This window comes from Mirounga angustirostris, unplaced genomic scaffold (genome assembly GCF_029215605.1).
Source record: "Mirounga angustirostris isolate CCGP_5_RB_7025 unplaced genomic scaffold, mMirAng1.0.hap1 SCAF_12, whole genome shotgun sequence".
Taxonomy (NCBI): Eukaryota; Metazoa; Chordata; class Mammalia; order Carnivora; family Phocidae; genus Mirounga; species Mirounga angustirostris.
Window position 1 is genome coordinate 74,660,260 of NW_026991720.1, and position 26,914 is coordinate 74,687,173.

A 26,914-nucleotide genomic window follows, 5' to 3' on the forward strand; every position below is an offset into this window, starting at 1 on the left:
GGATCATGACCTGAGCCGAAGGCAGTCGCTTAACCGACTGAGCCACCCAGGCATCCCTCCTTCTCACTTCTTCACCCTCCTTTGCCTTGACTGGCTTCTTTCTCAAGCTCACTCTCTCCTCACAATGACCTAGCGTTTACCTTCTAGCAGCTCCACAACCTTCTGTAAAGAACATGCTTCCTTCTGAGTTGTTCCAGGAAAGATACCTATTGGCCCAGCCTAGGTCACATATCATCACTGAACCAATCACTGTGGACAAGACTGTGTGCTTTGATTGGCCAGGTCTAGGTCATGCATCTATTTCTGAAACTGACACCGCCCAACCCCCCCAGTGCTGTCACTTCCACCTGGACCACAGGGACTGAGATTGTGCAAGGATGTGTTTCAAAGGAAAATAAAGATGCGATTAGCATAAAGAGAAATGGATTCTGCAAGGCTAGGACAAGAGGAAGTCAGTGGATCACCAAGGCGCCTCACTTCTGGTTCATGGGGGTCTACTTTGAGAGTGAACCCCTCCTCAAATGTTGTGCCCTAGGCTCCCCATTCATCTCACCCTAGTCCTGACCTTGGATGCTAGGCAAGCAAAAGACAAAATACTCATTATACCCATATTCAAAAATATCTCCCAGAGTGCCTGAAATCCATCCCCCCCCCCCCATTAGAGATTTATTTCTTTGGATAAGCCAGACATCTCCAGGAATGCTTCAGTTTTGTTTTGTTTTTCAAAAACAGCTAGAGGGCAAATGTTTAGGTCAACGAGAGTTTCCCAAATACATGCTAACTATAGACTATTAAGTCAGTCACCTCTCGAGCCAGCCCCCTTGATAATGTGTGATACACTGTAAGGAAAGGCCTTGGGGAAGAGGGAGGAGTGGTCAAGACCTGTACAGAAAACGGCCCCTTAAGAGGAGAAAAACGGCAAAGAAAAGGAGATACAAGGTTAAAGGCATACTTTCATTCAATCATTTAATACTGGCACTAGGCCTACTTCATCAATTTTCCCAAGTTCTGCCACATAGAGAAATGGAGAGAGCAGGCTGGCAAGGGAGGACATGGGAGAAGAGACTCAGGGCAGAGTAAACATGGACATTTCTAAACAGGAATGCTTGGGGTGTGCGAAACATCTGGGAAGGCTTACCTGGAGTTCTGATGATAAGCTTTCAGGACAAGGATGAATTCTGCCAACAGCAAAGCCTTGGGTCTTCAGGTTGCTGGCATCTTTGAAAGTTTAATTTTCCTGACAGTAAGGGTTTAAGGAAAGACTAGGAGAGTTATGAATTTTGTGTCCCTCCTAGGACCAAAGGAAAAATCAATCTTTAAACCGCACGATAAATAAGTCAAGCACCTCTTAAGTTTAGTACTAATAAAGACAATTTCTTCTATCCTTCATATTCTAGTAATTTCATCTTCCCTTTCTGGGACTCTGGTTGCCTTTGGCAAAGAAAAGAGCTTACATAACCGAAATATATCTGCTTCTCATAAAAATCGGGTTTTAAAATTTTTTGCCCACCTGAAAATAAGTATAAAAAGCAATGATTCTGTTATTAGTTGGAGGCTGCATTTGGGAATATGATTGTCCATATGTCGACTCATTATGGATCCAAACACCACTCAGAAACCAGAGTGACCTGGTCCGTAGACCCAGCTACATGCTCCTGGTGGCAGATATGTCACCATGGTGTCAGTGGTGGATGGCTAGATGCCAGCAAACTTGGGATCTGATAACTCACTCCCCCACTTAGAGAGCAGACTTCTGCATCAAATGGCTTCCTCAGGACATGTCTCCAGTGAAAGAATGTGATGGCTAGAACGTTCGGTTCCCTCAGCAACTGTATTTTCACAGTAATTATTTCCTTTATATTCCATTGACAACTAACAGATCAGCATTCTGGTTGTAAGTGTCAAGTTCAGTGTGCTAAGAATCAAGTTTCTGTGCCCACAAGGCTTAAAGCCAGATGCTAGCCCAGGAGCAAGTCACCCAAACCCTGATGCTCAACCATGAGGTCTCTAAGGGACACACCAGGAGGCCTTCTTTCCTAGTTGCACCCCTTTCTCTCACCTTGTCAATCTTCAAGCTGGAAAAATTGATGCTATAACATCAATGAATACCTTTTTAAGTTCTTCCTCATCCAAAGAATACTATCAGATGAACCTTTTACAAAATATAATTGGCAGTAGGTTTATTAATGAGTGCTATAAATACTGAGTACCTATTATAAGCAAAGCACTGTGCTAGGTGTGGTGGAGAATCCCAGGCTGAAAAGGATAGGGTGTCAGCCCCCGAGCTTGCAGTCCAGGAGAGGACATACAGACACAATAACTTTCTCAAGAGGCAAACCGTCCTAACTGCTGTATTGGAAGTATCAACTACACTGTACTGAGAAAGGAAAGTTTAATTGCAAGGACAGGCTCAGAAAAGTCTTCTTGGAAGATGTGAGGTCTGAGCTAACGCCACAAGATACTCTGGGGAGAGCTGCAATTCAGGCAAAGGAAGGGTTGGCTCAAAAGTGCTGGGAACAGGCCTCCATGTGGCTGAACATCTGGGTCTTAGCAAGTATGCCATGGAACTTAAGACCAGATGGCTGGGCAAGAGCCAGACTGGGAGGACTCCAGGTTCTAAACTGTAGAGTTTGAGAGTGCAGGGGTGCTTTGCCCCATAGGTTATCATGATGAATTAAATCTTTAAACCCCTTATAGCTATAGCTTTTGAGCTCCTCCTATACAGAAAGACATATCAATCCAATTGCATAATTACATATTATTATTCAATATTATATAGATATATATCAACAATAAGGTATCTGCGTCATCATCCCTCCCTTTCGTTTGGCTTGTTTCTTTCGAACGATTTAATCTACCTAAATTAAAACCTCCAAATTCAAGATCACCCGCTATGGGCCCCAAGAGAACCCAAGGCTTCCAGATAGAGGGGGAAAGATGTCAAACTCTTAGGCTGAACTGAGACAAAATGGCAACTGGAGAAATGCCTCGAAGTCTAGACCAGGTAGTGTTTTCGCAGCCACTCAGAGCTGTCTGGCTCCTTCAGGAGACGTATCCTCCTCAGTCTCTCTAAACTTCCATCTGCCTGGAATGCACAGATTCTAAGGACTCTGGGGGAAACCCTTGAAAACTCCCGCAGGCTGATACCATGCAGCAACATCTGCAGCAACCGCCGCGGTAGAGCGCCGGAAGTTCTGGTTCTTCCAGTTGCCCGGGATTCCCAGTTTGAACTCTTCCTGGAAACGCTCTCTGCACCGCTCATCTTGCGAAATCTAGCGGGCCCTCCCCTCCGCTCTCTCCGGCCTCTTATACTCCCGAGAGGCACCACCCGCAGCCCTGAGCGGAGCTGCAGCCGACGGTGGCCGCCTCGCCTCCCAAGCACTTCCCAGCAGGTGGGTCCCGTCGCCGGCTAGTGCCTCGTACCTTTCGCCACGCTGCCCCGCTGCCTTATCCGCTTCAGCCCAGCTTGAGCCCCCGCTTCCAGGACCTCACTCCCCCGCCAGCTCGCACCGGCAAGGAGGTGCGGGCAAACTCCCCGCCGCGCCCCCGCGCCCCTCTCCAGGAAAGGCCATCCAAGAGTGTCGCGCGATCGGTTAAGCAATTCCGCAAGCATCTAGCTTCCTGGAGTTTTATCTTTCATCCCTGCCCGAGGGTGCAGAGAAACCCGAAGGTGGAAGACTTAGGGTTTGTATTCCTCTCCGTACCTTGCTTCTGGACGAGAGCAATCTTGTGACGCTCACCGAGAAGGGAGCCTGGAAGAATGTGGTTTTGGCAATCTCCGCAGTCTCAGATCTTCACCAAGAGCTGAAATTTGTCCTGAGACCTGCAACCACTTCGGTCCTTGACCTTGATTTAAATTTCCTTCTGTAATTTCGTGATTGCTTTTCCAGAGAAATATTGTTTGAAATGTAATTTATTGTGAAGAATAAACATAGCCTGGTTTCCCTGTTTGTCCAGAGGCAGCTAGAAAGTTTTTGGTTTTTTTTTTTTTTCCCTCCTGATGGTAATGTAGGAACTTTTTAAAAAGATGACCGGTGTAATGAAGGTGAATTGGATGGAGAATAGGGGAGGGAAGCTGGAGAATTCTACTCCTAGTTCTAAGTAGCAGCTCACCACCTCAGCCTCCGTTTCCACATATGTAAAATAAAAGGCTACTGGACCAGATGATCCACAAAGTCCAATACTCTAACTCTAACAAGGTGAAAATCCATGACCAAAGACGCTTGCTGGTTTGAAATCTATTGAAAATCTCATTAATGCAATAAGCATAACTAAGTAATTGCTTTCTTCATAATAATGCAAGTTTCATTTTTATAGGGATACTACCCAGTTGTGGAGCATCTCTTCCCACACAAGTATCTTAGACTTCTACCACATTTATCATTCAGAGAATATTCTCAGCTTTCAAACCCATTCTTCAGTCGTGCTATGTGAGAATGTCCTATTCCCTATAAATGGCAGTCATATAAATGTCACGCACATGAAAGAACATTTTTTCTGATACAGTAGGTGTAATTTTTATAAAATGGCACATTTATTTGAAGCCGTAACTTTTTTGAGATATGGCCTTTTGCAAGGCCCGGAGTTTTTCAGAATGCTGTGATTTAGCACAGGATGAAATTCCACCTGCCTGTATCCTACCTGCATGGCAAACATTGCCAACCCAGAAAATGGGATGGAGCTTTCCCCTATTTATCAGGCTTCGAGGTTGTAAAGTAAATGGTACATGTGTACAGAGAAATTGGGTCATAGCACTTTCTCCATCGGCAACATTTATGGTCCTGCTGAAGTTCACATAGAAACTTCAGGTTCAGAAACCGATGTGTACAAGATGTGACCCCTACCTTGAGAATAATTTCCAGACTTCCGCGTTGCTTAAGCTTGCTAACTGTTGTTAGACGTAACCAAATAAATTTGTATAAGCCTGTTAATAAATTGAAAACCTGGGGCCTTGAGCCTTGTTCTGAACAGTTTTAAGAAAAATAGATTCATATGTCATAGAATTTCAAAATGGAAGCAACCCTGGGCACTCTGCTCTTCCCTGTCTCCTAAAGGACCACCCCTAGTCACTCTACCATTGTTAATGCCATTATTAAAAGGACATAAATTCTCCTTTTAAAGTCTCCCAAGTAGCTGATCTCCCACAGAAAAACAATCCAATGTTTCATGATCCTCACCATCTGCTTCTCTTTATAAGTCAGTTGGATCTTTTGTCAACTGCTGTTTAAAAATCATTTCCTTTTAAAATCTTAAGAAGGCTAATAAGCTATGGTCAAATATATGTACATAATCACCCTTCAAACTTGAAGACTTGCTAGGCTACCTTGTAGCTCGTTTCCTCTGGGTTGTCCTCCAAGAAGGAGGTTATATGCTAAGTGCCTGCACCCACATCTACCTATAATTCTTACTCTAAGATTCTACACAGGCTATGAATATGTAGTTTTCTGGGTGGGAGGGTTTTTTTGAAGTTATAGTTCCTCCAGAAATAACAGAAATAAGACTTTACAAATATAAGAGCTCTGAAGTCACCTATTTGACTTTGTTCTTTGTAAATCCAAAGAAAATGAGTCATTAGTTAATGATGAAGACTTTCTGAACAGTTCTGCATGATGTGTTAAACCTATTCAAGATATTTTGAATGACTTTTAGGACATTTCCAAAATGATCTGAATTAACACTTGTTTTTTTGTTGACAAGAAATTAGTCCTGGAAGGAATAAAGCCAAGTAAGTAACTAAAGGATAATTAATGCTTAAAACAATGCATGATAAGAAAACATACTTGGCCTATATACATAAACAATTTGTTCTTCCAAAATCATTAAGGAAAAGAGAACAAAGAATGCTTGTACTGTTTGAAGATCATCTTTCATAAATATATCACTAAAAAAAAAAAAGTACTATTCTACAAGTATTTCCACTCTATAACTAGGCAGGACATTGACATCCTGATCCAAATGCTTCTCCACAATGTCCCAGAAGAGTTTATTACACCATGTGTGAGAGTTCTTACCACATTGTACTTTGACAGTCACAGATTTCTGAAAAACTTATTTTGAGAGAAATATGTTTCTTTTAAATGTAGACTATATGAGCAATCCTAATGTCAGGCTAAAGTAAAGTCCACTTTTCATCTTAAAAGGAAAAAAAAATGTGTGTGAAGGGTAATTTTGAAAAGTTAGGAACTATAATTTAAAAAAAAAAGAAACCTAAGAGGTAGCAATATCACTATATATCACGCCTCACAGAAGGTTATTAGAACACAAACTAGGTATTCTCTTTTGCCTCAGCTCCATATACAGAAGGGGAAAAAATAGCAAGGGGCTCCAATCAGGCCTTCAGTGATGATGGCACCAATGCTGGGAATACGAGGGGGACAATTAACGGTCCACACTGATTATGCATGTTTCATCTAAACCTGCTCCTTTTGAAGAGTGTGGAAACAGCTTTGAGCCCAAGTTAAAAAGTGGCTGAAGACATTTTGCACAGACTTTAGTATACTTTCTTGTCCTGTTTCCCAGGTAAATTATTGCCCATTCTTTAACATGGGGTTCACGGTGCACCTTCCTGTGCATGGGTCCTTACACATCGCATTATAGCAGTTTGATTCTGTGTCTACATCGTCCCCAAGACTGGAGCACAGCACAGCACCTGGCACAGAGTCTGTTCAAAAAGTTTACTGAAAACATGAAACCCTACCAAGACATTGATCAAACTGATCTTGATTTTTGGAATATGTGAACCCTTATGGCTGTAGCAGGTTATGAGCCTGGATGCCCCGTGTACTGTACTACTTAAGGTCAAAGTGTCCAGATTTCGACTACTTGCCATTTGAGGAGAAGCATGAACTTGCCGTGTACTGTACAGTACATATAAAATAAATAGTGCGAATTATTGTAAGTATTTTTAAAAAGAAGGAAGAAATTGCAGGAACCTTGGTGTTTCTTCTCATTAACCTTAATTTTAGTAATCTTATTATGTTGCTATACTGGGTAAGTTTCATAAAAAAAACTGTAACTATAATACTTTAGAGTCTAATTCATTTTAAAGAGTGATATAATACGATTAAGGCATTTGACTGAGGTCATGAAAATTGGAATATTGAATTTTTAACGGTTTTAATTAGTTTAACTTAAGTAAAACACGTTAGCCCTTCTTTAATACCTGAAAGCATGGCATAAGCTACAAAACCTATGAACAGTTCAAAAGAATTAAGTTATAGCAAGTCATTCTTATACAAAAAAAAAAAAAAAATGATTATGCTCCCAGTTATTTCTTCATAGGAAAGGAAAGGATGTTGAGGAGAAAGCAGTTCGCAGGTTGGCAAATGGTTCAATTCAGTTAATGATGAAAGGTGCCAGTTGCCTCTGTTTTTCCCAGACTGTGATGTCCAGTTGTGCATTCTTGAGGCATATCTGGAAAATGGGAAGGTATGTGTTTGGGGATGGTAGTACACAAAGAGGCCCCTGTCTCTATCTCCCTGAGGGAAGCAGGAGTCTAGAAGAATCAGATTCCCAGCCAGCACTGTGTTCATTCCATGTGTGGGGTGGAGAGGGTGTAGGCCCTTTGCTGGGGTAAGAGGGAGCCAACACAGACCCTGTTTTCATTAAAGCCTAGGAGCCTTCTGAGAAGGGAGGCCCCTAAGGAAAGAGATTTAGGTCTAAGGTGCAGACAGGACTGGGAAAATGTATTATCCTATCAGCCAAATTATTTTCCCATTTCCCTGGTCATGTGCCATTCTTGGAGAGAGGGGATGAGAGGGAGGGAAAGAGCCAGTGGAGTGCTGGTAAGTGACTCTCTAAGGAAAGAAAAAAAAAGTCCTGATTTGTAGCATTTGGTGATTTCTGTGGCGTGGAAACTCCCACCCATGGCTGAGTTCAAGCCCTCACCTGGCAAGCCAGTCTCTAGCTATACCATTGAAAAGAGCTGAGATTGAAAACCAAGGAATTTAAAACAAGGAGCTGTCTCATTAAAAAAATACTTTAAACTAGCACAGCTCTCATGCTTGTATATCAGAATATAACACAAGGAAGGGGGAGGGAGTTTTAAGAGCACTTTGTCCCCTGGGGTAAGACAAGGAGACGCTGCAAGGCCAGATCCTGCCCTGAAGCTCAAGCTGATCAGTCTTGGCAAACATTAGAGGCATTATGGCCACTGGGGAGTCCTTGCCTCTCACAGCCAGCTTAGAAATAGAAGAAAATGATACCCCAAAGATGAAGGAGACTATATTCCTAAGAATGTGTAAATCACTCCCAGGAGATTTCTTTCTTTCTTTCTTTTTTTTTTTTTTTGATTTATTTATTTATTTGAGAGAGAGAAAACACATGCACTCGAGAGCCAGGGGAGGGGCAGAGGAAGAGGAAGAGAATCTCAAGCAGACTCCACGCTGAGCACAGAGCCCAAGGAGGGTGGGGGGTGGGGAGGCGAAGGCTTGATTTCATGACCCTGAGGTCATGACCCAAGCGGAAACCAAGAGTTGGACACTCAACCAACTGAGCCACCCAGGTGCCCCACCCCCAGAAGATTTCTAAAAAAACGGTAAGAAGATAGATAATATGAAGCAGAATGGAGTTCCATCAGCAGGGACTTCAAAGTGGGATCAGATCCACAGCAAAATTCCTCTACCCCTAAACTAATTTGGCAATTATCAATATTCATATAATTCTCAGTGGCCTCAATATGAAGATAAATGACTATTCATAGGAAATTTACTGAAACAAAGTTCATTCAAAATTGAAATGATCAGGGGCACCTGGGCGGCTCAGTCGGTTAAGTCTGCCTTAGGCTCAGGTCACCATCTCCAGGTCCTGGGATCGAGCCCCAAGTAGGGCTCCCTGCTCACTGGGGAGTCTGCATCTCCTTCTCCCTCTGCCCCTCCCCCCTGCTCGTGGTCTCTCTCGAGTGCTCTCTCTCTTACTTTCTCAAATAAATCAATAAAATCTTCAATACAAAAAAATGGAAATGATCAAATCTCTTGCTAAATGTCTCTGGCCACAGTAATCCTAAAAAAAGCAAAACCCACTAACTGACACTAAATATTAAGTGGGTTGTTGCAATCACCAAATTATCCAATCAGCAAATGCTCGTGTAGTGTGTACAAGCCAAATGCCACCTAATCAGTGAGATAGAGTTGTTTTTCTGATGGTGGCAGTCCAGATTCTGTCCTGATGCTGAATCTTTGGTGAACTACAGATTCCTATGAAGTTGTTCAGCATTTAGAAGGTAAATAGAGGTCAAAGCAAATTAACTCAGACTGGACTGAACTCCTGACCTTGTTGTCATGAGCCCCAGGCTTTAATCAAATGAACTAACTAGCCTCGTCAGTGGATAATGAACCTACATGATAAAATTCTTGGCCAGGGAATCATAATACAATCCTCATTTATCTCAACAGATGCAGCTGAGATCTAAATGCGAAAACTTGTATTAATAGATTTTTGAATAAACTAGAATTTCACGAAGAACTTAAATTAAAAATAAATAATTTTTCTCTTAAAATACAATTAAGATAGATAACAGAGATCTGCATCTCTTTGCTGTCTTGGTAATCCATTGGGTGATAGTGAAACGTTACTAACAGAATCACTGTAGTTATAGCACAGGCCAAAGCTAGTTCTAGTTATTAGCAATTGCTGAGGAAGTATATATCCCTATAGAACATAAATGTGAATGTTAGATTTAGTTATGCTCTTGTGACTTGATCAAACCATACAAGTTAAGACTACTGTTTCCTTTTGTATTATTCTATTGCCTAGCATAAAAACAAATCATCAGTAAACTTGGTTGCTCTAAGATAAATAACATTTTCTTACAAAACAACTGAAATAATTTATCAATTTTTCAGCAACCAACCTGCAGTGGGTTAGTTATTTAGATGCTGGATATGTTAGTATGTGACTCTTACTAACAGAGGTACTTCTAATACAGAGGCTAAAATAAGAAATAGACTATTATATTTTCAAATAATATATAGACACTGAAGACTGAATGTCAAAAAAGAAAACAATTAGTAGAAAAATCCATTGATTATAGACATGTTACATTTTTCATAAGCTGCAATCAGAGATCTTTTTAAGCCAAGGTCTTCTGATTTTGCTGCAATAATATATACCTGTCAGAAAAGAATATGGGCTTAAATGTGAATATGCTTGCTTTCCCTGAAGAACCTTGATCTCACTAAATACAGAAATAGCTCAATGAATAAATTGGATGGGTTCATGTGTTAGTGGAAGGTTTTAAATTTTTTAAAATATTTTTGCTTTCCATTTGTCCCTGGGATATATTAAAACAAATGTTCTAATCACAAAAAGACTGGTACCTTTGCAGAACTCCCTCCTGCCCCTATGCCTTGTGATGAAAGGAAATATTTGATGGATGGGCTTCACTCAGCTATTACAAATATGTTGTCAAGTCATGCAGGGCTTTCAGGTTGAAATTCAGAAGGAATAATAAAACAGAAGGAAGGACTAAAAAAAAAAAATCCCTGTTTGCAGGCCTCAAATTAAAATGAAAAACTGCGTCACATCTTATAGTGTTTAAAAGTGTTATTTTTATTCTAACTCCCCAGAAAGGGCCAAGGCAGATCACTGGATTGTGTGTGTTATAACCCCAGTAGAAATATACGCGTCCAGTGGGGATACTACCTGTGGAAGAATTCAACATCTTGGACGAACAATCGTTTCAGAATTCAAAGCTGAATTCTTAAGCGGGAATTATCTTTAATAATGATTTCATCCAAATGTTAATGAAGGAGTGTGTGGCCCTTCATATAATTCTCAGTGGCCTCAATATGAAGATAAATGACTATTCATGGGAAATTTACTGAAACAAAGTTCATTCACTCTCACTAATGTGAGATTAGTATTCAGGAGTACCCTAGGAGATCGGTGGGGGGATTTGATCCAACGGACTTTGTGGCTCATGAAGAACAACTTGTCAAGGTTTACTTGAGATGGTTACAGAGCGAAGCCTACATGACTCTGATACAAGCCCTGAGTCTGGCTCCCTTGATTCTCTTCTTTGTGGGGCCTGCACACTCATTCTTACCTCTGGTTTTCATAAAAATAGGAATTCTCGCCTCTCAGACTCAGCCAATGACTATTTCATGGAAAAAGTTGTTGTAAAGTAGGTGAAATGTTCCTGCAACTCCTCACAACCTCATCAACACCCTGCTTTCTCTCTGCCTTTTCCTTCCCCACCATCCGTCTCCAAAAAAGATAGCCTTCTCTTTTTTCATTTGTAGTGGTTCTCAGTCCTGGGTGCTCCTTAGAACTGATCGCTTGTTTGGGTTGGGGTTTTTGTTGTTGTTAGTTTGTATGTTTGTTTTCTTTGTTTTTTAAAATACAGATGTCTGGGCTCTACCTCAGACCAACTGATTCAGAATCTCAGAGGGTGCCCTAGCATTTAATGTCTACCTAGCTGATTTTAATGTGTGACCAGGGAAGAGAACCACTGTATCAGGCCATTAACTGAAAGCTAACAGGCAATGGTTCACAATCTTGGTTCAACAGTAGAAGCATCTGAGGGAGTTTTTGGGGGAAAAAAATGCCCAGGCTCTATCCTAGACCAGTTGATTGCAACTCTCCAAGAGTTTGGTCATCTATATTTTATAAAAGTTCTCTATGTGATTCTCATGTGCACCATGGTTGAGAACCACTGTTTCTAGTGTAAACCTTTGTGGTGGTATTTGCATTTTATAAACCTTAGTGATTCTAAGAAGTTGCTTTGATGGTCGAACAAAAGTCTGGAGAGTGGCAGGGAGACATCTGTCTGTCTGTCTATACCACCTCATGGCTCCTCTCCCTGCATTCCAATCCAAACCAAATTCTATAAATGGGTCTTTCTTTGTACTTATAGTTCCTTATGGTTCCCAACACACTATTTCAATTACCCAAAATTGTGTTGTGATGATAGTTTTGTCTTTATAGTTCTTTCCATGATTACCTCCAAACCTTTTTAGAGAAACTTTTTTCTGCATTTTTAGTTTGTATAAATATGTAAAATTGGGTAAGCTAAAAAACAAATAATATAATACTGTGTATAGCTAAGATTGAACTTTTATATAAAATAATTTAATTTGTATTTTCTATAAATTTCTCATAATATAAGATAAAAGAGGGGCGCCTGGGTGGCTCAGTCGTTAAGCGTCTGCCTTGGGCTCAGGTCATGATCTCAGGGTCCTGGGATAGAGCCTCGCATCGGGCTCCCTGCTCGGCGGGAAGCCTGCTTCTTCCTCTCCCACTCCCCCTGCTTGTGTTCTCTCTCTCGCTGTTTATCTCTCCCTGTCAAATAAATAAACAAAATCTTTAAAACAAAACAAAACTAGGCAGTCTGGGTGGCGCCTGGGTGGCTCAGTCGTTAAGCGTCTGCCTTCAGCTCAGGTCATGATCTCAGGGTCCTGGGATTGAGCCCCACATCGGGCTCCCTGCTCGGCCGGAAGCCTGCTTCTCCCTCTCCCACTCCCCCTGCTTGTGTTCCCTCTCTCGCTGTCTCTCTCTCTCTGTCAAATAAATAAATAAAATCTTAAAAAAAAAAAAAAAAAGAACTGAGTGCCAGAAGATGAAAGGATAAGCACTTATTCATGGAGTCCTGTCCCCCATTGGTCTATGGTGGCCGTATGGGTCATACATGCCTGAATGCTAAGCAAGTGCAGGTATCAGAGAGGCCTCAGGACAAGAATCAAGAGATAGAAGATGTGAGTCCCCAAAGTGAGCCTCTGTTAGGCAGCGGAAGTTCAGCAGAGCTCCATTACTACCCGGTAACTGGAAATAGAACCAGGAGGATTTGAAGAGGAGCTCAAGATGTGGCAAACACCATTATCAACCTTAGAACTTCTATAACTTGGGGGCGCCTGGGTGGCTCAGTCATTAAGTGTCTGCCTTCGGCTCAGGTCATGATCTCAGGGTCCTGGGATCGAGCCCCGCATCGGGCTCCCTGCTCAGCAGAGAGCCTGCTTCTCCCTCTCCTACTCCCTCTGCTTGTGTTCCCTCTCTCGCTGTTTCTCTCTGTCAAATAAATAAATAAAATCTTTTAAAAAAAAAGAACTTCTATAACTTGATAAGGAGTAAATAACTGCCCAATGGGATGACTATATTTCTTTCTAAGTCAATCAGTAATATTTTAATATCTCCTTACTGTCTTTGTACACAATTTGTCCAGTGATGTCTCTGAAAGTTTAAGAAAGTGAAAATAATTTCAATGGTTGCTATAACAGCCCAAGTGTGTTACACTGGATTGCCAAGCTGCATTGTAAGAGGGAAATGTTAAAATGAGTAAGAATTACAAATGAGAGAAATTCACACTTGAGCTGTTTATACATCTGTTTTGATAAACTCATATGTTCTAAAGCCATTTCATATATGGTTTTATTTATAAGAAATAAGTGGGAAAAGCAGAAACTTCTTAAGAATTATTGAATGCTATTTCAGATAAATTTTATATATTTCCAATGATCAGTTATAGAAGCATAATTAATCCCTAATTTACAGAATTTATATAAAGGTTACATTAATTAGGTAATCAATAGATTTGAAAATTAGAAAATCACTACATTATTTGAATAATCTATTAATGAGAGCCAATTTACTGAGTACTTACTATGTCTTAAGAACTGTTTTAAGATACATTAATTCATGGGGCACCTGGGTGGCTAAGTCAGTTAAGCATCTCACTCTTGATTTTGGCTCAGGTCAGGATCTCAGGATTGTAAGATCGAGCCCCTCATGGGGCTCCACGCTGGATGTGGAGCTTGCTTGGTATTCTCTCCTCCCCACCCTGCACCATCTCTCTTTCCTCTCTCTCTTTCCCTCCCTCCCTCTCTAAGAAAAAAAAAAAAAAGATACATTAATTCATTTAATCCTCACAATGTATCAAAAGTAGGTACTATCAATCTCTCATTTGAAAGATGATGAAACTAAGACACCAAGAGTTTGTGTAACTTACCCAAGCTGATAGTGCTGGTAAGAGTTGGGACAAAAAAATAGTGCTGTTTAGTGAATATCTCCATTTAAAAAAAAAAGTTTATGACAGGTTAGAATAAATTAAGGTAGTGGCCAAATCGTCAAAACAGACTCCAGAATCACTCTCTCTTTGCAATGATTAAGATGATCCAAGTGAAAATATGTCAATAAAGATATCATCCATCTCATTACAGAACACTGGTAACTTTATCAAATCTGTATTTTGCTTGCAAATGTTCATCTGAATGTAAGAGAGAGAAAAACAATAGATGAGGGAAAAACACTGGATAAAAAGTGTGGGGATAGTCAGCCAACTAACATTCTTTGAACACATTCACAATAATCAAGGCATCATTCACCAGTTTGAGAGTTTGAGTTCTAACAAGTAGGTGTTTACTGATTAGCAACTAACCAATATAATATAAATTGCTAAACTAGTTTGCATTTGCAGATGCTACGAAAAATTTCCCTAAGGCCCAGCTATGTTTCCATATGAGAGGCCCTGTATCATACCCTTCTCTGACTCAATTCAGGGTATCAGTCACCAGCTAGTTCTAAAAATGATTCAGTTGTGGTGATTAATTCAATTATTCAAAGAGTTTCTGTGGAAGTACAGGGAAGTCTTATAACTGCCCAATGGAATGACTATATTTCTTTCTAAGTCTTTGGATAAGCTCAGGTAAGAATATAGGTATTTTCTGTAGGCTACAATGGAAAGGGCAAATTTCTGACACCCCATTAAAAAGGGCAAGCTTCCTATGCTCTGCAATCGGCATGAAATCCACCATGGAAGAACTGAAGAGTGACTACAACTGGCTTAAAATTCCACAGCAAATTCACTGAGGGTTACTTTAAACCCATTTGGGTGAAAGAAGTACTGTCTTTACAACATCTTCCCGACTTCTCTCCTGCTCCCTTATTCTTCCCAGTGGTTTCACTTTAATCACTCAATTTCCTCTTCATTATGTGCCCCACGCTGTGCCTGGCACACAGAGCAAACAGCTCCTTCCAACACCTACATTCCATCTTTCTAATATCACTCAACAAATTTTGTCAAGAAGTGCCTAGTCCATCATAGTCCATGCTCTTGTTAGCACGGGGCATATGTTACTGAACAAAAGAGACCAAGAAAGGAAAAGGTTAACTGAAAATTTACAGTAAATAATAAATGTTATTTAAAATAAATAATTTTTTGAGAAAAATTCATTACTGAAAGGAAAAATAATATTCTTCAGAATAACCTAAATTATTTTATTGGACCGTAGAAACTTTGAGAACTTTTATTTGGTTTGTTTTTAATTTAAATTTCAAAAGCTTTTAAAAAGTAACTCACATGCTTTATAACAGTATTTCAGTTTAGTTTTAACTTGCATTTCTTTTATTTTGGGTAAGATTAAGATTTTTTTTTACTATGTTATATCACCTTAGGATGAAAGTCAACTTATATCCTTTGTCCAATTTCAATTGGGCAATTTTTTTTTTAATTTGTAGGAGTTAAAAATATTTTTTGCTGTTTGTTGATGATCTTCTGACTTTGCTTACAGTGGTTTCTTGCTTTGCAGGTATTATTTATTTTTATGTAATCACAGTTTTATGTAATATATATGATAATTTTTACTTTTAAGTTAGATACTAGATTTTAGGTTGAGAGATATACTTTGTATTTTTATTTATCCCTTTATTCTTTAATGGTTTCAGGGATTTGTGGTATAGGAAAAGGGCCTTTTCCCTCTAAAGTCATAAAAGAATTTTCCATGGTTCCTTCTAGCTTTATTATAGTTCTACTTAAAATAGATACATACATACATACATAATTTAAATCTTTAATATATTTTAAATTTACCTTGGAGGGGAGTATGACGTATAGATTCAACTTTTTCTGCCAATTGACTATTTAGTTGTCCTAATATTTGCTCCTGAATAATCCATCTTCTTCTCACTGACTTGAGATGACATCTTTATCGTATGTGCTTAGGTCAATTTCTGAATTTTTTACTCTATTTCACTGACCATTTTCTATTCCTGTGACACTGCTATATTATTTCATTATTTTAGCTTTATAATATTTAAATATTTGATAAAACTAGCCCCCTATTCATTACTTTGTTTCTCAGAATTTAGAGATTAAATTAGGGAAAACTGACATCTGCATAAAGCTGAGCCTGCCCATCCAGGAGCATGCTGTACCTTTCCATTTACATAAATCTTCTCTAGGTCTTAATGGAATTTTACATTTTTCTTCATATAGATCTTGTACCTGTCTTCTTATCGTGTTACATTTATTCCTAAATATTTTCCTATTTTGTTGCAGCTTTAAGTAGGGCCCCTTCTATCAAATCTTCAAACTATAATTTTTTTTATATGTGAAGAATATTGATATTAATTGGGTTCCTAAACAAGATGTTAGATTGATTTTATATGTATGGTACTTCTTCAGTTGACTTTCTCGAGTTTTCTAAGACTACAGTTTCATCATTCACAACCCCTTTTGAATTTCTATACCTCAAATTTTTTTCTGTGGTCTAGTTGTGTTAGCTAGAATTTCCAAACAATAATAACTAAATTGGTCAAAGCAGATACGTTCGTCTGGCTTATGGTCTGTCTGGCTTATCACTTTATTGGGAGTGTTTCTAGTCATTTTTTTTTTTTGTAATTTTCTTTTAAGTTAGATACTAGATTTTAGGTTGAGAGAGATATTTTGTATGTTAAGGAAATACCTATCTGTTTCTTTTTTTACTGAGTCAAAAATAAATGTCAAATTTTAATATATGCCCATTTAGCATACATAAATATGACTGTATTATTCTCCTAGATCTTCCAATATGGTAAGCTATATCAACAGATTTTCTAATATTGAATTTACAGAACTCATCTTTACATTCCTAGAATAATCCCCATTTGATCAATGTGCATTTTCTCTTAACAAGCTGCTGGATTCTGTTCGCTAATGTTTTACTTAGGATTTTTTGTATCATGAAACATAAGTAAATGGCTCTACAGTTTCCTTACTAATGCATTCTTTGCTAGATTTTGCTCTGAGAACACTTGGAACTGTTAAATGTTGGACAAAGGCAGTATCGTTGCAACACATAGTTTAAAGCATCCACCAGTAAGTGTCCTGGTTTTTCACTGCATCTCTTTATCCAACAGAAGAAGTTTTTGACCAGCGATTTTGTTCAATCAGACACATATGAGAATATATACGACAATAATTTTTCCATGTTGAGCATTCATATTTTGTTGGCTATTTCTGTTATTATCTTTCAGTCATGGAAAAAACTTCTACAGATGCATTTCCTTCTACTATGAATTCTTCAGAAAAGCAAGAGACTGTATGTATTTTTGGAACTGGAGATTTTGGAAGATCACTGGCACTTAAAATGCTCCAGTGTGATTACTCTATTGTTTTTGGAAGTAGAAACCCGCTAAGGTCCAGGTTGCTGCCCAACGGTGCAGAGGTCTTGAGCTATTCAGAAGCAGCCCAGAAATCAGACATCATAATCTTAGCAGTCCACAGAGAGCATTATGAGTTTCTCAAGGAACTAACTGAGGTGCTCAAAGGAAAAATATTGGTCGACATCAGCAACAACCTCAAAATCAATCAGTATCCAGAATCTAATGCAGAGTACCTTGCTCAGTTGGTGCCAGGAGCCCACGTAGTCAAAGCATTTAATACCATCTCAGCCTGGGCTCTCCAGTCCGGAGCACTGGATGCAAATCGGCAGGTAAGATTAAATGATTAATTTATACTCAGTCTTTAAGAAGTGAATGTTTTGGGGCGCTTAGGTGGCTCAGTCAGTTAGGTGTCTGCCTTTGGCTCAGGTCATGATCCCAGGGTCCTGGGATCAAGCCCCACATCGGGCTCCCTGCTCAGTGGGGAGCCTGCTTCTCTCTCTCCTCCCCGCTCTTGCTCTCTCTTTCAAATAAATAAATCAAATCTTAAAAAAAAAAAAAGTGAGGGGCGCCTGGGTGGCTCAGTCATTAAGCGTCTGCCTTCGGCTCAGGTCATGATCCCAGAGTCCTGGGATCGAGCCCCGCATCAGGCTCCCTGCTCCGCGGGAAGCCTGCTTCTCCCTCTCCCATTCCCCCTGCTTGTGTTCCCTCTCTCGCTGTGTCTCTCTCTGTCAAATAAATAAATAAAATCTTTAAAAAAAAAAAAAAGTCAATGTTTTAATGTGCACGTACCTCGAAGATGCCAAAATAGAATTCCAAAATAAAATACCCACTAAACATTTCTGATTGCTAATACATGCCGTGGATAATTTTCTTGGGTTTAACCAAGTAAAGTAGTCAATTGTTGTGAGTTATTTCCCATTGTTGGCACCCTCAGCTTTTAGTTTGATGGAACCCAATGCTGTCAGGCTCCAGAGGCCTCATGTAAGTACTAAAAAATAACACAGTTAGATTGTTGATGGATATCCTTTCCATTCCCATTACATTGTATGAAACTGGTTCCATTTATTCATTGAAATTAAAAGTAATCCATAACTGATGTAGCACCCATGAATACAGAAGAAAAATCAAACCATTCACCCTGTAGAGAACCAAGTCCTATTTTATCAGTCTGATATGCTTAAAACCACTCTCAACTTCAACCCTGGTACTTAACCATCCAGCACACGTGTGCAAGTTTAAAACATGTTGCTTCTACATCCTTGTTTGAAAAGCATGTCCCTGTTCTGCATGGTGCTTACATAGATTTTCAAAGTAATGATTAAAGAAAGAATAAGTATTATTTAATTGTTTATTAATTGATTATTCTCAACCAGGTGTTTGTCTGCGGAAATGATAGCAAAGCCAAGCAAAGAGTGATGGATATTGTTCGTACTCTTGGACTTACTCCACTGGATCGAGGATCTCTCATGGCAGCCAAAGAAATTGAAAACTACCCCCTGCAACTATTTCCAATGTGGAAGTTCCCCTTCTATTTGTCTGCTATTCTGTGTGTCTTCTTCTTTTTCTACTGTATTATAAGAGACATAATCTACCCTTATGTTAATGGCAAGAAAGATAGCACATTTCGCTTGGCTATTTCCATTCCAAATCGTATCTTTCCAATAGCAGCACTTACATTGCTTGCCTTGGTTTACCTCCCTGGTGTTATTGCTGCAATTCTGCAACTGTACCGAGGTACAAAATACCGCCGATTCCCAGACTGGCTTGACCACTGGATGCTTTGCAGAAAGCAGCTTGGCTTAGTAGCACTGGGATTTGCCTTCCTTCATGTCCTCTACACACTTGTGATTCCTATTCGTTATTATGTACGATGGACACTGAAAAACAGAACCATTACCCAGGTAAATCTCTACTTATTTATATTCTCCAATGTCTTAAATCAAAGAGAAATCTTGCTGCATCATATTCCATTTCACGATTAGAGAAAATCACTCTCCTAAGCATCTTTATTTTTTAAGTACTAGAGCTCCTCTCAGGTTTTGGTTGTTTTCTCTTTTGTTGTTGTTGTTTGGTTTGGTTTGGGTTTTTATTGCTTGTTTGTTTGTTTGTTTTAATGAATTCAGTTGAGACCTTATACAACTATTGAGAATGAAAGTTAGATTCCTGGGCTCACTTGCATCCAGATGTGTATTCCCAGGACTCACTGGGATACTGGCAAACTGACAGATCTGGGGGCTCAGGAAACCTAATAACACTTACTTGAATTCCTCGGGGAGGGGGTGCAGTCAATAAATGTAAACCAATGTGTTTTCAAGCTTCTATTTTTATGCCTGCTACTTCCTTTTGGAAGTCAAAACCAACCATCTTCTAAGTAAGGGGGCTGTTCAAACCTGTGTCACAGGAAGGTAAACAAATTCACAGAAGGGTGCTTATAACTTCATTAATGTTTGACTTGCACAGAGCTGCTTTCAAGAACTAGAAAACTAAACAATTCTGAGCAAATGTCAAATACTATTTTCTGCATAGTCAAAAATTCAGAGAGAATTAGCTCAGACAGTCTTAAAGCAGTCCCAGAGGAAGTGCTATCCATCCGTTCTAGTTTGGAAATAATTGGTTTTGATCAATCTTACTGCACTCTCAAAGTTTATGAGTCGATAACTCATTGATGGTACTTCTGTGGATTTCTCTACATTATTTCCCTAAAAAATACAAGGGAAGTTCTTAGGTAAGAGTCCCATTTGAAGGGCCTGATTTTTCTCAATCTGTGGTGTGACATACCTGATGGTATATTACAACAAAAATAAACATGAAAGAACCCAAACTTTGCGTGTGTGAATAAGCATACAAAGCAGAAAAACAGAATCCTGATACAATCATTTGAGAACATCAAGTTTTACTTGGGGAACAAGAAGCCATATGGTAAAGAAGGTTTAAGTAAATGTTTACTTTGTTTTAGAATTTATAGGGTCAATTAAAACTTTCTACACAACTCCAGGAGTCAACTATTATAATAAAGTCCCAGCAGAACCAATTACTTTTTCTACCAAGAAATATCATTTCCAAGTGTATTTTTCTCAACAGTTATTTTCAAGTGATTATTAAGAAATACATACAATTTATCTTGAGCAAATATACCATGCAGAGGTATTTTTCAGTCCCCTTAAAAGTTTGGGCAGTTTGTAAAAAATGTAATATTTAAAAATTGCTTATAATTTTTCTTAGGCAAAAGCCAAGACAGAAGATCCATTTAGCACCTCTACTGCCTGGCTTAATGATTCATACATAGCTTTGGGAATCCTTGGATTTTTCCTGTTTGTACTCTTGGGAATCACTTCCTTGCCATCAGTTAGCAACATGGTCAACTGGAGAGAGTTCCGATTTGTCCAGGTAAGGACTTCAAGATTTAATCTCCTTTATATTGCAAAATAAGTCCGGCTTTATAAATATTTTCATTTTTCTCTCATACCATGCATAAATTTTCATCTTGCTCCTTCACTTCCCTAGCAATGTCACAAAAATAGAAATTGAGCCAAGTTCAAGTGAGAAAATGCTAAACTCTGGTACCAAAAGGCATACCATAATAGTTTTGTTTCCTAGCTGGGCATCACTTGCCAAGATCACTGCTTACTCCTAGAGCCACAGGTAAGAGTAGAGAGTGAAAAATACTAACAACTATTAAACTTTGTGTGTAGGGATGTGCTAGGCACAACGTGAAGAGAAACCCAAAGACAAAATTTCTACCTCTGACAATCAACCTTAGTATATGGACATATTGATACAAGAGAGCATATATTAAATATATATATATATTTATATATTATATATATATTAAACTCAAGTTTAAAACCATCAAAGCAAGCTATGTTAGACTGTTATCATACCAGACCCAGTGCTGGTCTATAAAAGGGAAAATTGCTGTTTCCCACATATCAACCACCAGACACCTCACTAAAGGCAGTTAGTTACTATTCTTATGGACCAGTAATACTCAAAGTGTGGTACCTAGAATCTCAGCATCACCTGGGGTCTTACTAGAGACACAAGTTCCCAGGCTCCCCCCAGACTTAACGAATCAGAAATTCCGGAGGTGTGGCCCAACAATGTGTTTTAACAAGTCTTCCAGATTATTCTGATGCATGCTTGTTGTGAACCAGTATAATAATAGAAAAGACCATTAGTAACTGAAATCAGATTTGAATTTTATAAAACGATTCAAATTTCAAAAGTCTTGCAGTTTCTCCCAGAGAACAAATGCAGTCAACATTTTCTCATGTTAACACCTTTAGTAAAGGCATTAAGACAGAAATAAACATTGAGCTTTAGAATTTAGGCCAAAACAAGCAAACAAAAGTAAAGTTTGCTAATTGTTCTTTATAGAATAGAAATTAGCTAGCATCTGCTTCTAGTCAGTAACATAAACTAATGTGGTACTTCTCGAGGACATGCTGTGTCTTATTCACCTCTGGCCTCCAGAAAATTTGATCAAGGAAAAAGTTTTACCACTGGGGAAGAAGCCAAGGTATATTATTTATTCTAACCCAAAAAAGTTTACTCTTAGCAAACTTTCCCATCCAGCCAGGTTAAAATGAAACCACCACTTAATCCCCTTCACCTATGTCACCCATCCTGGTAACTGAGGTAAAGCACAGGGAATATAGTCAATAATACTGGAATAACATTGTATGGTGACAGCTGGTGCCTACACTTATCGTGGTGAGCAGTACAAAATGTATAGAATTGTCGAATCAAGATGTTGTACATCTGAAACTAATAAAACGTTGTATGCCAACTATACTTCAAGAATAAAAAATTTTTAGAAGGATGAAATCAACATATCATTTGTAAGCACAATCTTTTTTTTTTAATGCAATATTTATCATCCCAAAGGAGGGTTAATGCTTTCTCCAGTACTTAGCAGAGTGTTCTAAATATTTCAGATGTCAAAGGTTTGTGGTTGGTAATAAATATCTTTCATGGCTTAGAGTGTTTCACTTTAAAATATAAATGTAGGGTGCCTGGGTGGCTCAGTTGGTTAAGCGACTGCCTTCGGCTCAGGTCATGATCCCAGAGTCCTGGGATCGAGTCCCACATCGGGCTCCCGGCTCAGCAGGGAGCCTGCTTCTCCCTCTGACCCTCTCCGCTCTCATGCTGTTTCTCTCTCTCTCTCTCTCTCAAGTAAATAAATAAAATCTTTAAAAAAATAAAATAAAATATAAATGTAGTGTTAATGTATACATATTTTTTTCTTGCTTATATAGTCCAAACTGGGTTATTTGACCTTGATCTTGTGCACAGCCCACACCATGGTGTATGGCGGAAAGAGATTCCTCAGTCCTTCGAGTCTCAGATGGTATCTTCCTTCAGCCTACGTGATAGCGCTCATCATTCCCTGCACCGTGCTGGTGATCAAGTTCATCCTCATCCTGCCATGTATAGACAAGACCCTTACACGAATCCGCCAGGGCTGGGAAAGGAACTCAAAACAGACATCAAATGGACAATATTTGAAGCAAAGTTCAATTTAGTATTGTATATTTAGGGAAGACTACATAATGGGCACAGTTAAGAAAGCATTTTTCTCCCACCTTGGCCTGAAGTTTGTTAACAGAGAAGGAAATGTTGCCTGACTTTGAGAAATTGACAGATAGGAATAGAACACCATTTAATCTCAGGTTAGTGATGAACCTATGTAGGTTCCTGCCTCTCTTCTTCCCAGAGGCAGCAGGCTGAGGTCACACTGAGTTTTGTGGCTTCACACTAAAACATTTTTTTGTTATGGGCAACATGCATGACCTAATGTCTTGCAAAATCCAGGGGAAATACATGCAACTTCCTTCTCTGGTTCAAGGGCTGAGTGCAATGAAAAAGAAAACAGTAAGATGGTGGCCACTGATAAAGTCTTTCTGAGGTATGTCTGAAAAAGGGGGACAAATGAAGGAAAAGGAATGAAAATTTTTCTTACTGTTCTTTTTAAATGAAGGAGATCCTAAGTATTGCCATAGTGAATTCTATAGTTATATGTGCTCTTTGATTTTGCTTTTGCCAACATGGATGTGTACTGTGGAGGACTATTTTATAACACAACAAAAATATCACCATTGATGGGAAGTAACCATGGGTTGAATACATGCAAATCTATTACCATTGTCATAAGATTCTTCCTCTACAAGGAATACATGTAGGGAAGATTGAGTTCAAATTGAGAGATATCCACTGGATTTTTTCAATATATAATAAGCAAGGAAGGGTTGATAAAAGCCCTTGCACAATAAGGTGAAATAAGCCAGAATTTTAGATAGCAAGCTAAATAAATTTTGGAAAGTTGCACTATACAAGGTTTGTATGATTAAGGTATTATGGTATGCTTTGTGAATAGTATATTCCAAATATTGTTCAATACTAATCATTTACGAAATGGATTTCTAGTATAAAAAAGTAGCTTCTATAATTTTTCAGGGCTTATTTTAATTTTAAGCAGTGAAATTAAATGAATAATGAAAGTATAAGTTTGACCAAGGCATAGATGAGAGAGAATTACATAAAATCTTAGGGTAGAAAGGTGTGAACAGTAGCTGAAATATGAGACATGCTTCTTTCTCAAATCTTTGCTGGAATGCAGGATGGTTTTCTCTGTTTTTCCTGTGCTGATATTGCCATTAGCCTTCCTGACTCATGCATGGAGCTGAAAGAGCCTCGTGCACCCTCTTCCCACAAACTGAAATAACCAAAAGGCCTTGAGACTGACATTTTTCTGCCTGCTCTATAAAGGCCATCTATTTTTCTTTTTTTTTTAACCTTTATTATCATATATTCTATGTGATACAAAATGATTAAAATATATTAAAACAGGGGCACCTGGGTGGCTCAGTCGTTAAGCGTCTGCCTTCGGCTCAGGTCATGATCCTGGGGTCCTGGGATCGAGCCCCACATTGGGCTCCCTGCTCGGCGGGGAGCCTGCTTCTCCCTCTCCCACTCCCCCTGCTTTTCCCTCTCTCGCTGTGTCTCTCTGTCAAATAAATAAATAAAATCTTTAAAATATATATATATATATATATATATATATATATATATATATATATATATATATATATATATATATTAAAACATCACCCACCATCCAGGATATTTCTCTACAAAACTTTTTGAAAATAGTTTCATCTATACTGTATAGTCAATTTTACATCCTTCCTTTTTCACTTAATGTATCAGTGGCTTCATTCTCTTACATGGTTTATGTATATTATTAGTGGCTGCAATATATTACATCAAATGGCCTTTTATTTAACCACTGCACTAATTAAACATATAGGTTATATCTGTTTTTTTACTAAAACAAATAACATTTCAGAGAATATTTTAGCACTTAATACTTTTTTCCATATTTTAAATTATTTCCTTGGAATACTTGGCAAGAATTGGGATTACAAAATTAAGAAACTCATAATAGCACTTGATATATATTGCCAAATTATTTCTAAATTGACCTTGTCAATATCATTGGCCTTGGATGAGGGTGTTGGTTTCTTCATACCTTTTATAAATTTTGGTTTTTATCTCAGTTTGTGTTCACTGAGAAGGTACATAGAACACATGCTCCATTAATTTATCCTTGATCCACCTAAGCAAGGGTACAAAAAAACCTGGAAAATTGTGAGCAGAGCAGTGGTATATAGTGCTGAGCCTAGAGCATCAGTGGAAAAACAGGAAGAATGTCACTACTCATCCACTCCATTTTGTGCAAAAGGGCCAAATGTGCCAGTGTTGGAGCCTGCTTGTTGTCTAGAGAATGGTTGCTTCAACATTAAATACTACCCAGGCTGACGTAAAGAAAGTCTCTGGGGTTAACCATGTTCTTTGGTAAAGAGTTTTTACTGGGCCACAGTTCATCACTAAAAATAGAAAATGCCACACCTAGGTTAAAAATAAAAAAGCCTATCTAGAGTAAAAATCTACTTTAATAACCTAGTAAAAATGTTCTGCCTGGGTGGTTAATAGAAGCCATCCACACAGCCAGAAGCTGAAGAACACCTCCAGTGGTTTTGGTGTAACAACACCTTGGCAAACCTGACCCTCCGCATCAACCACAGGGCCTCCAAGCCCCATCAGTGGACCAGAGAAGCCAGTTTCCTCCCCTTGTCCCTCTCACCATCCTTCCTCCCCAAACCATCAAACCAACTTGATCCTCCTAACAGCTGACTCCTCCAGTTTACCTACAGTTGGAAAGAATGAGTTTGGAACAGATGGAAATACTGAACTGTATTCCTTTTAACAGGTCCAACCTGTTCTCTATAAAAAAAGTTAGACTAAACTGCACTGTATTCTAGGAAAATTTTTAAGCTCACGGACCTTTTATTTTTGTATGTTCTCCCCATGGTAAGGGATGACTGCTTCTGTAAATTTGTACTCATTAAATGTTATTTTAAAAATATGTTCCAGTTTTGTTTAATTCCAGTTTTGACTCATCAGCATTCCAAAAAAAAAAAAAAAGATTAAAAGCTTTTAAATCACAGCAGTTCCAGTATCTGGAAGTAAAAATACCTCCCTTCAGGCATAAGGAAAAGGAGAGGCAGTACATGAGCTTAAAAGCATATAAACAGATTTGCAGCTTCATGCAGTATATGCTTGAGCTCAGCAGCGGGTGCACTCCAATATCCTCTGTGTCTCACTTTTACCCTCAGAGAGGGGAGAGCATCAGCTGGCCAAAACAGAGGTAGGGGTACATTATCCCACAATGGACTTTGGTAAGAAGTAGAAAAAAAAAAAATGCTTTCCTTCGTCCAGGTAGATGCTACCAGGACGGGGCTAATGATTTCACTAACGGACTGACTTCAGGTTGGATTTCAGCCTGCAGACCAGACATTAAATGTCCTGCACAACTGGACAGCCACAGCCCTGATGGGCATGATCATTCTTTCAAAAGCAAGATAAAAACTGATAAATAGAGGCTAGCAAGCTAGAGAAAGCTAGAAGCAAATAGCAAAGCCCTTACTCAAAAGCTTTGAGGATTAGAAATTAGAAATTGCACTAAAAGCTCTTCATGCATTAATTGTTCAGGGACCACAAAAGAGCCATGATAATAATGAAAGTGTATAATGAATTTTACCTTGAGGATCCCAGAAGATTCTTGACCTCCTCCCAAAGTTAAGGTGGAATGGCCGTCAAGGTGCTGGTTTTATTCTCCATCCCCCGAACCAGTATCCACACCACCTGTCCACTGCACACTCACGCTCCAAACATACCCTTGCAGGATCCTACTCCAATTCTCTATAATAAGTTAAAATTACAATGTAGAAAAATCCTCTACTCTTCTAAAGATTTGTTCAGGAGAATTTAGGAAAAGAGTGTGTTAGTTACTCTCCTAGGCACTGCCTTTCCTCAAACTCAAGCCAAAGTCCTGAGCATTCCGGGCCAAAATGGCAAGCCGGGAGGCTCCTGAACTCACCTCCTCTCATGGACACACCACACTGATAGCTGCACACAGTGCAATTCCCTCTGAAAGCCCCCGAACTCCCAGATGAGAGGAAGTGAGAAGAAGACTACAACGAGGAAAAGCTGGATCAAG

The 26,914-nt window shown here is 39.0% G+C and overlaps 1 protein-coding gene across 1 annotated transcript; it reads left to right on the forward strand.

Annotated features, from left to right (window-relative positions):
• The first annotated feature begins 3,328 nt into the window (after positions 1-3,328).
• STEAP4 (STEAP4 metalloreductase) lies at positions 3,329-24,427 on the forward strand. The gene is made up of 5 exons (XM_045864770.3): positions 3,329-3,392; positions 17,224-17,681; positions 18,726-19,253; positions 20,575-20,739; positions 22,611-24,427. Exons 2-5 carry the CDS (start codon positions 17,226-17,228, stop codon positions 22,875-22,877), a joined length of 1,416 nt encoding a protein of 471 aa, XP_045720726.1. The 5' UTR covers positions 3,329-3,392; positions 17,224-17,225; the 3' UTR covers positions 22,878-24,427.
• Positions 24,428-26,914: the final 2,487 nt, after the last annotated feature.

Excerpts from the sequence above, each read along its gene's own strand:
- STEAP4 (XM_045864770.3), top strand. The coding sequence starts at position 17,226 with ATGGAAAAAACTTCTACAGATGCATTTCCTTCTACTATGAATTCTTCA. Across the intron at positions 17,682-18,725 it reads CACTGGATGCAAATCGGCAG|GTGTTTGTCTGCGGAAATGA; the intron begins GTAAGATTAAAT and ends ATTCTCAACCAG. Across the intron at positions 19,254-20,574 it reads AAAACAGAACCATTACCCAG|GCAAAAGCCAAGACAGAAGA; the intron begins GTAAATCTCTAC and ends AATTTTTCTTAG.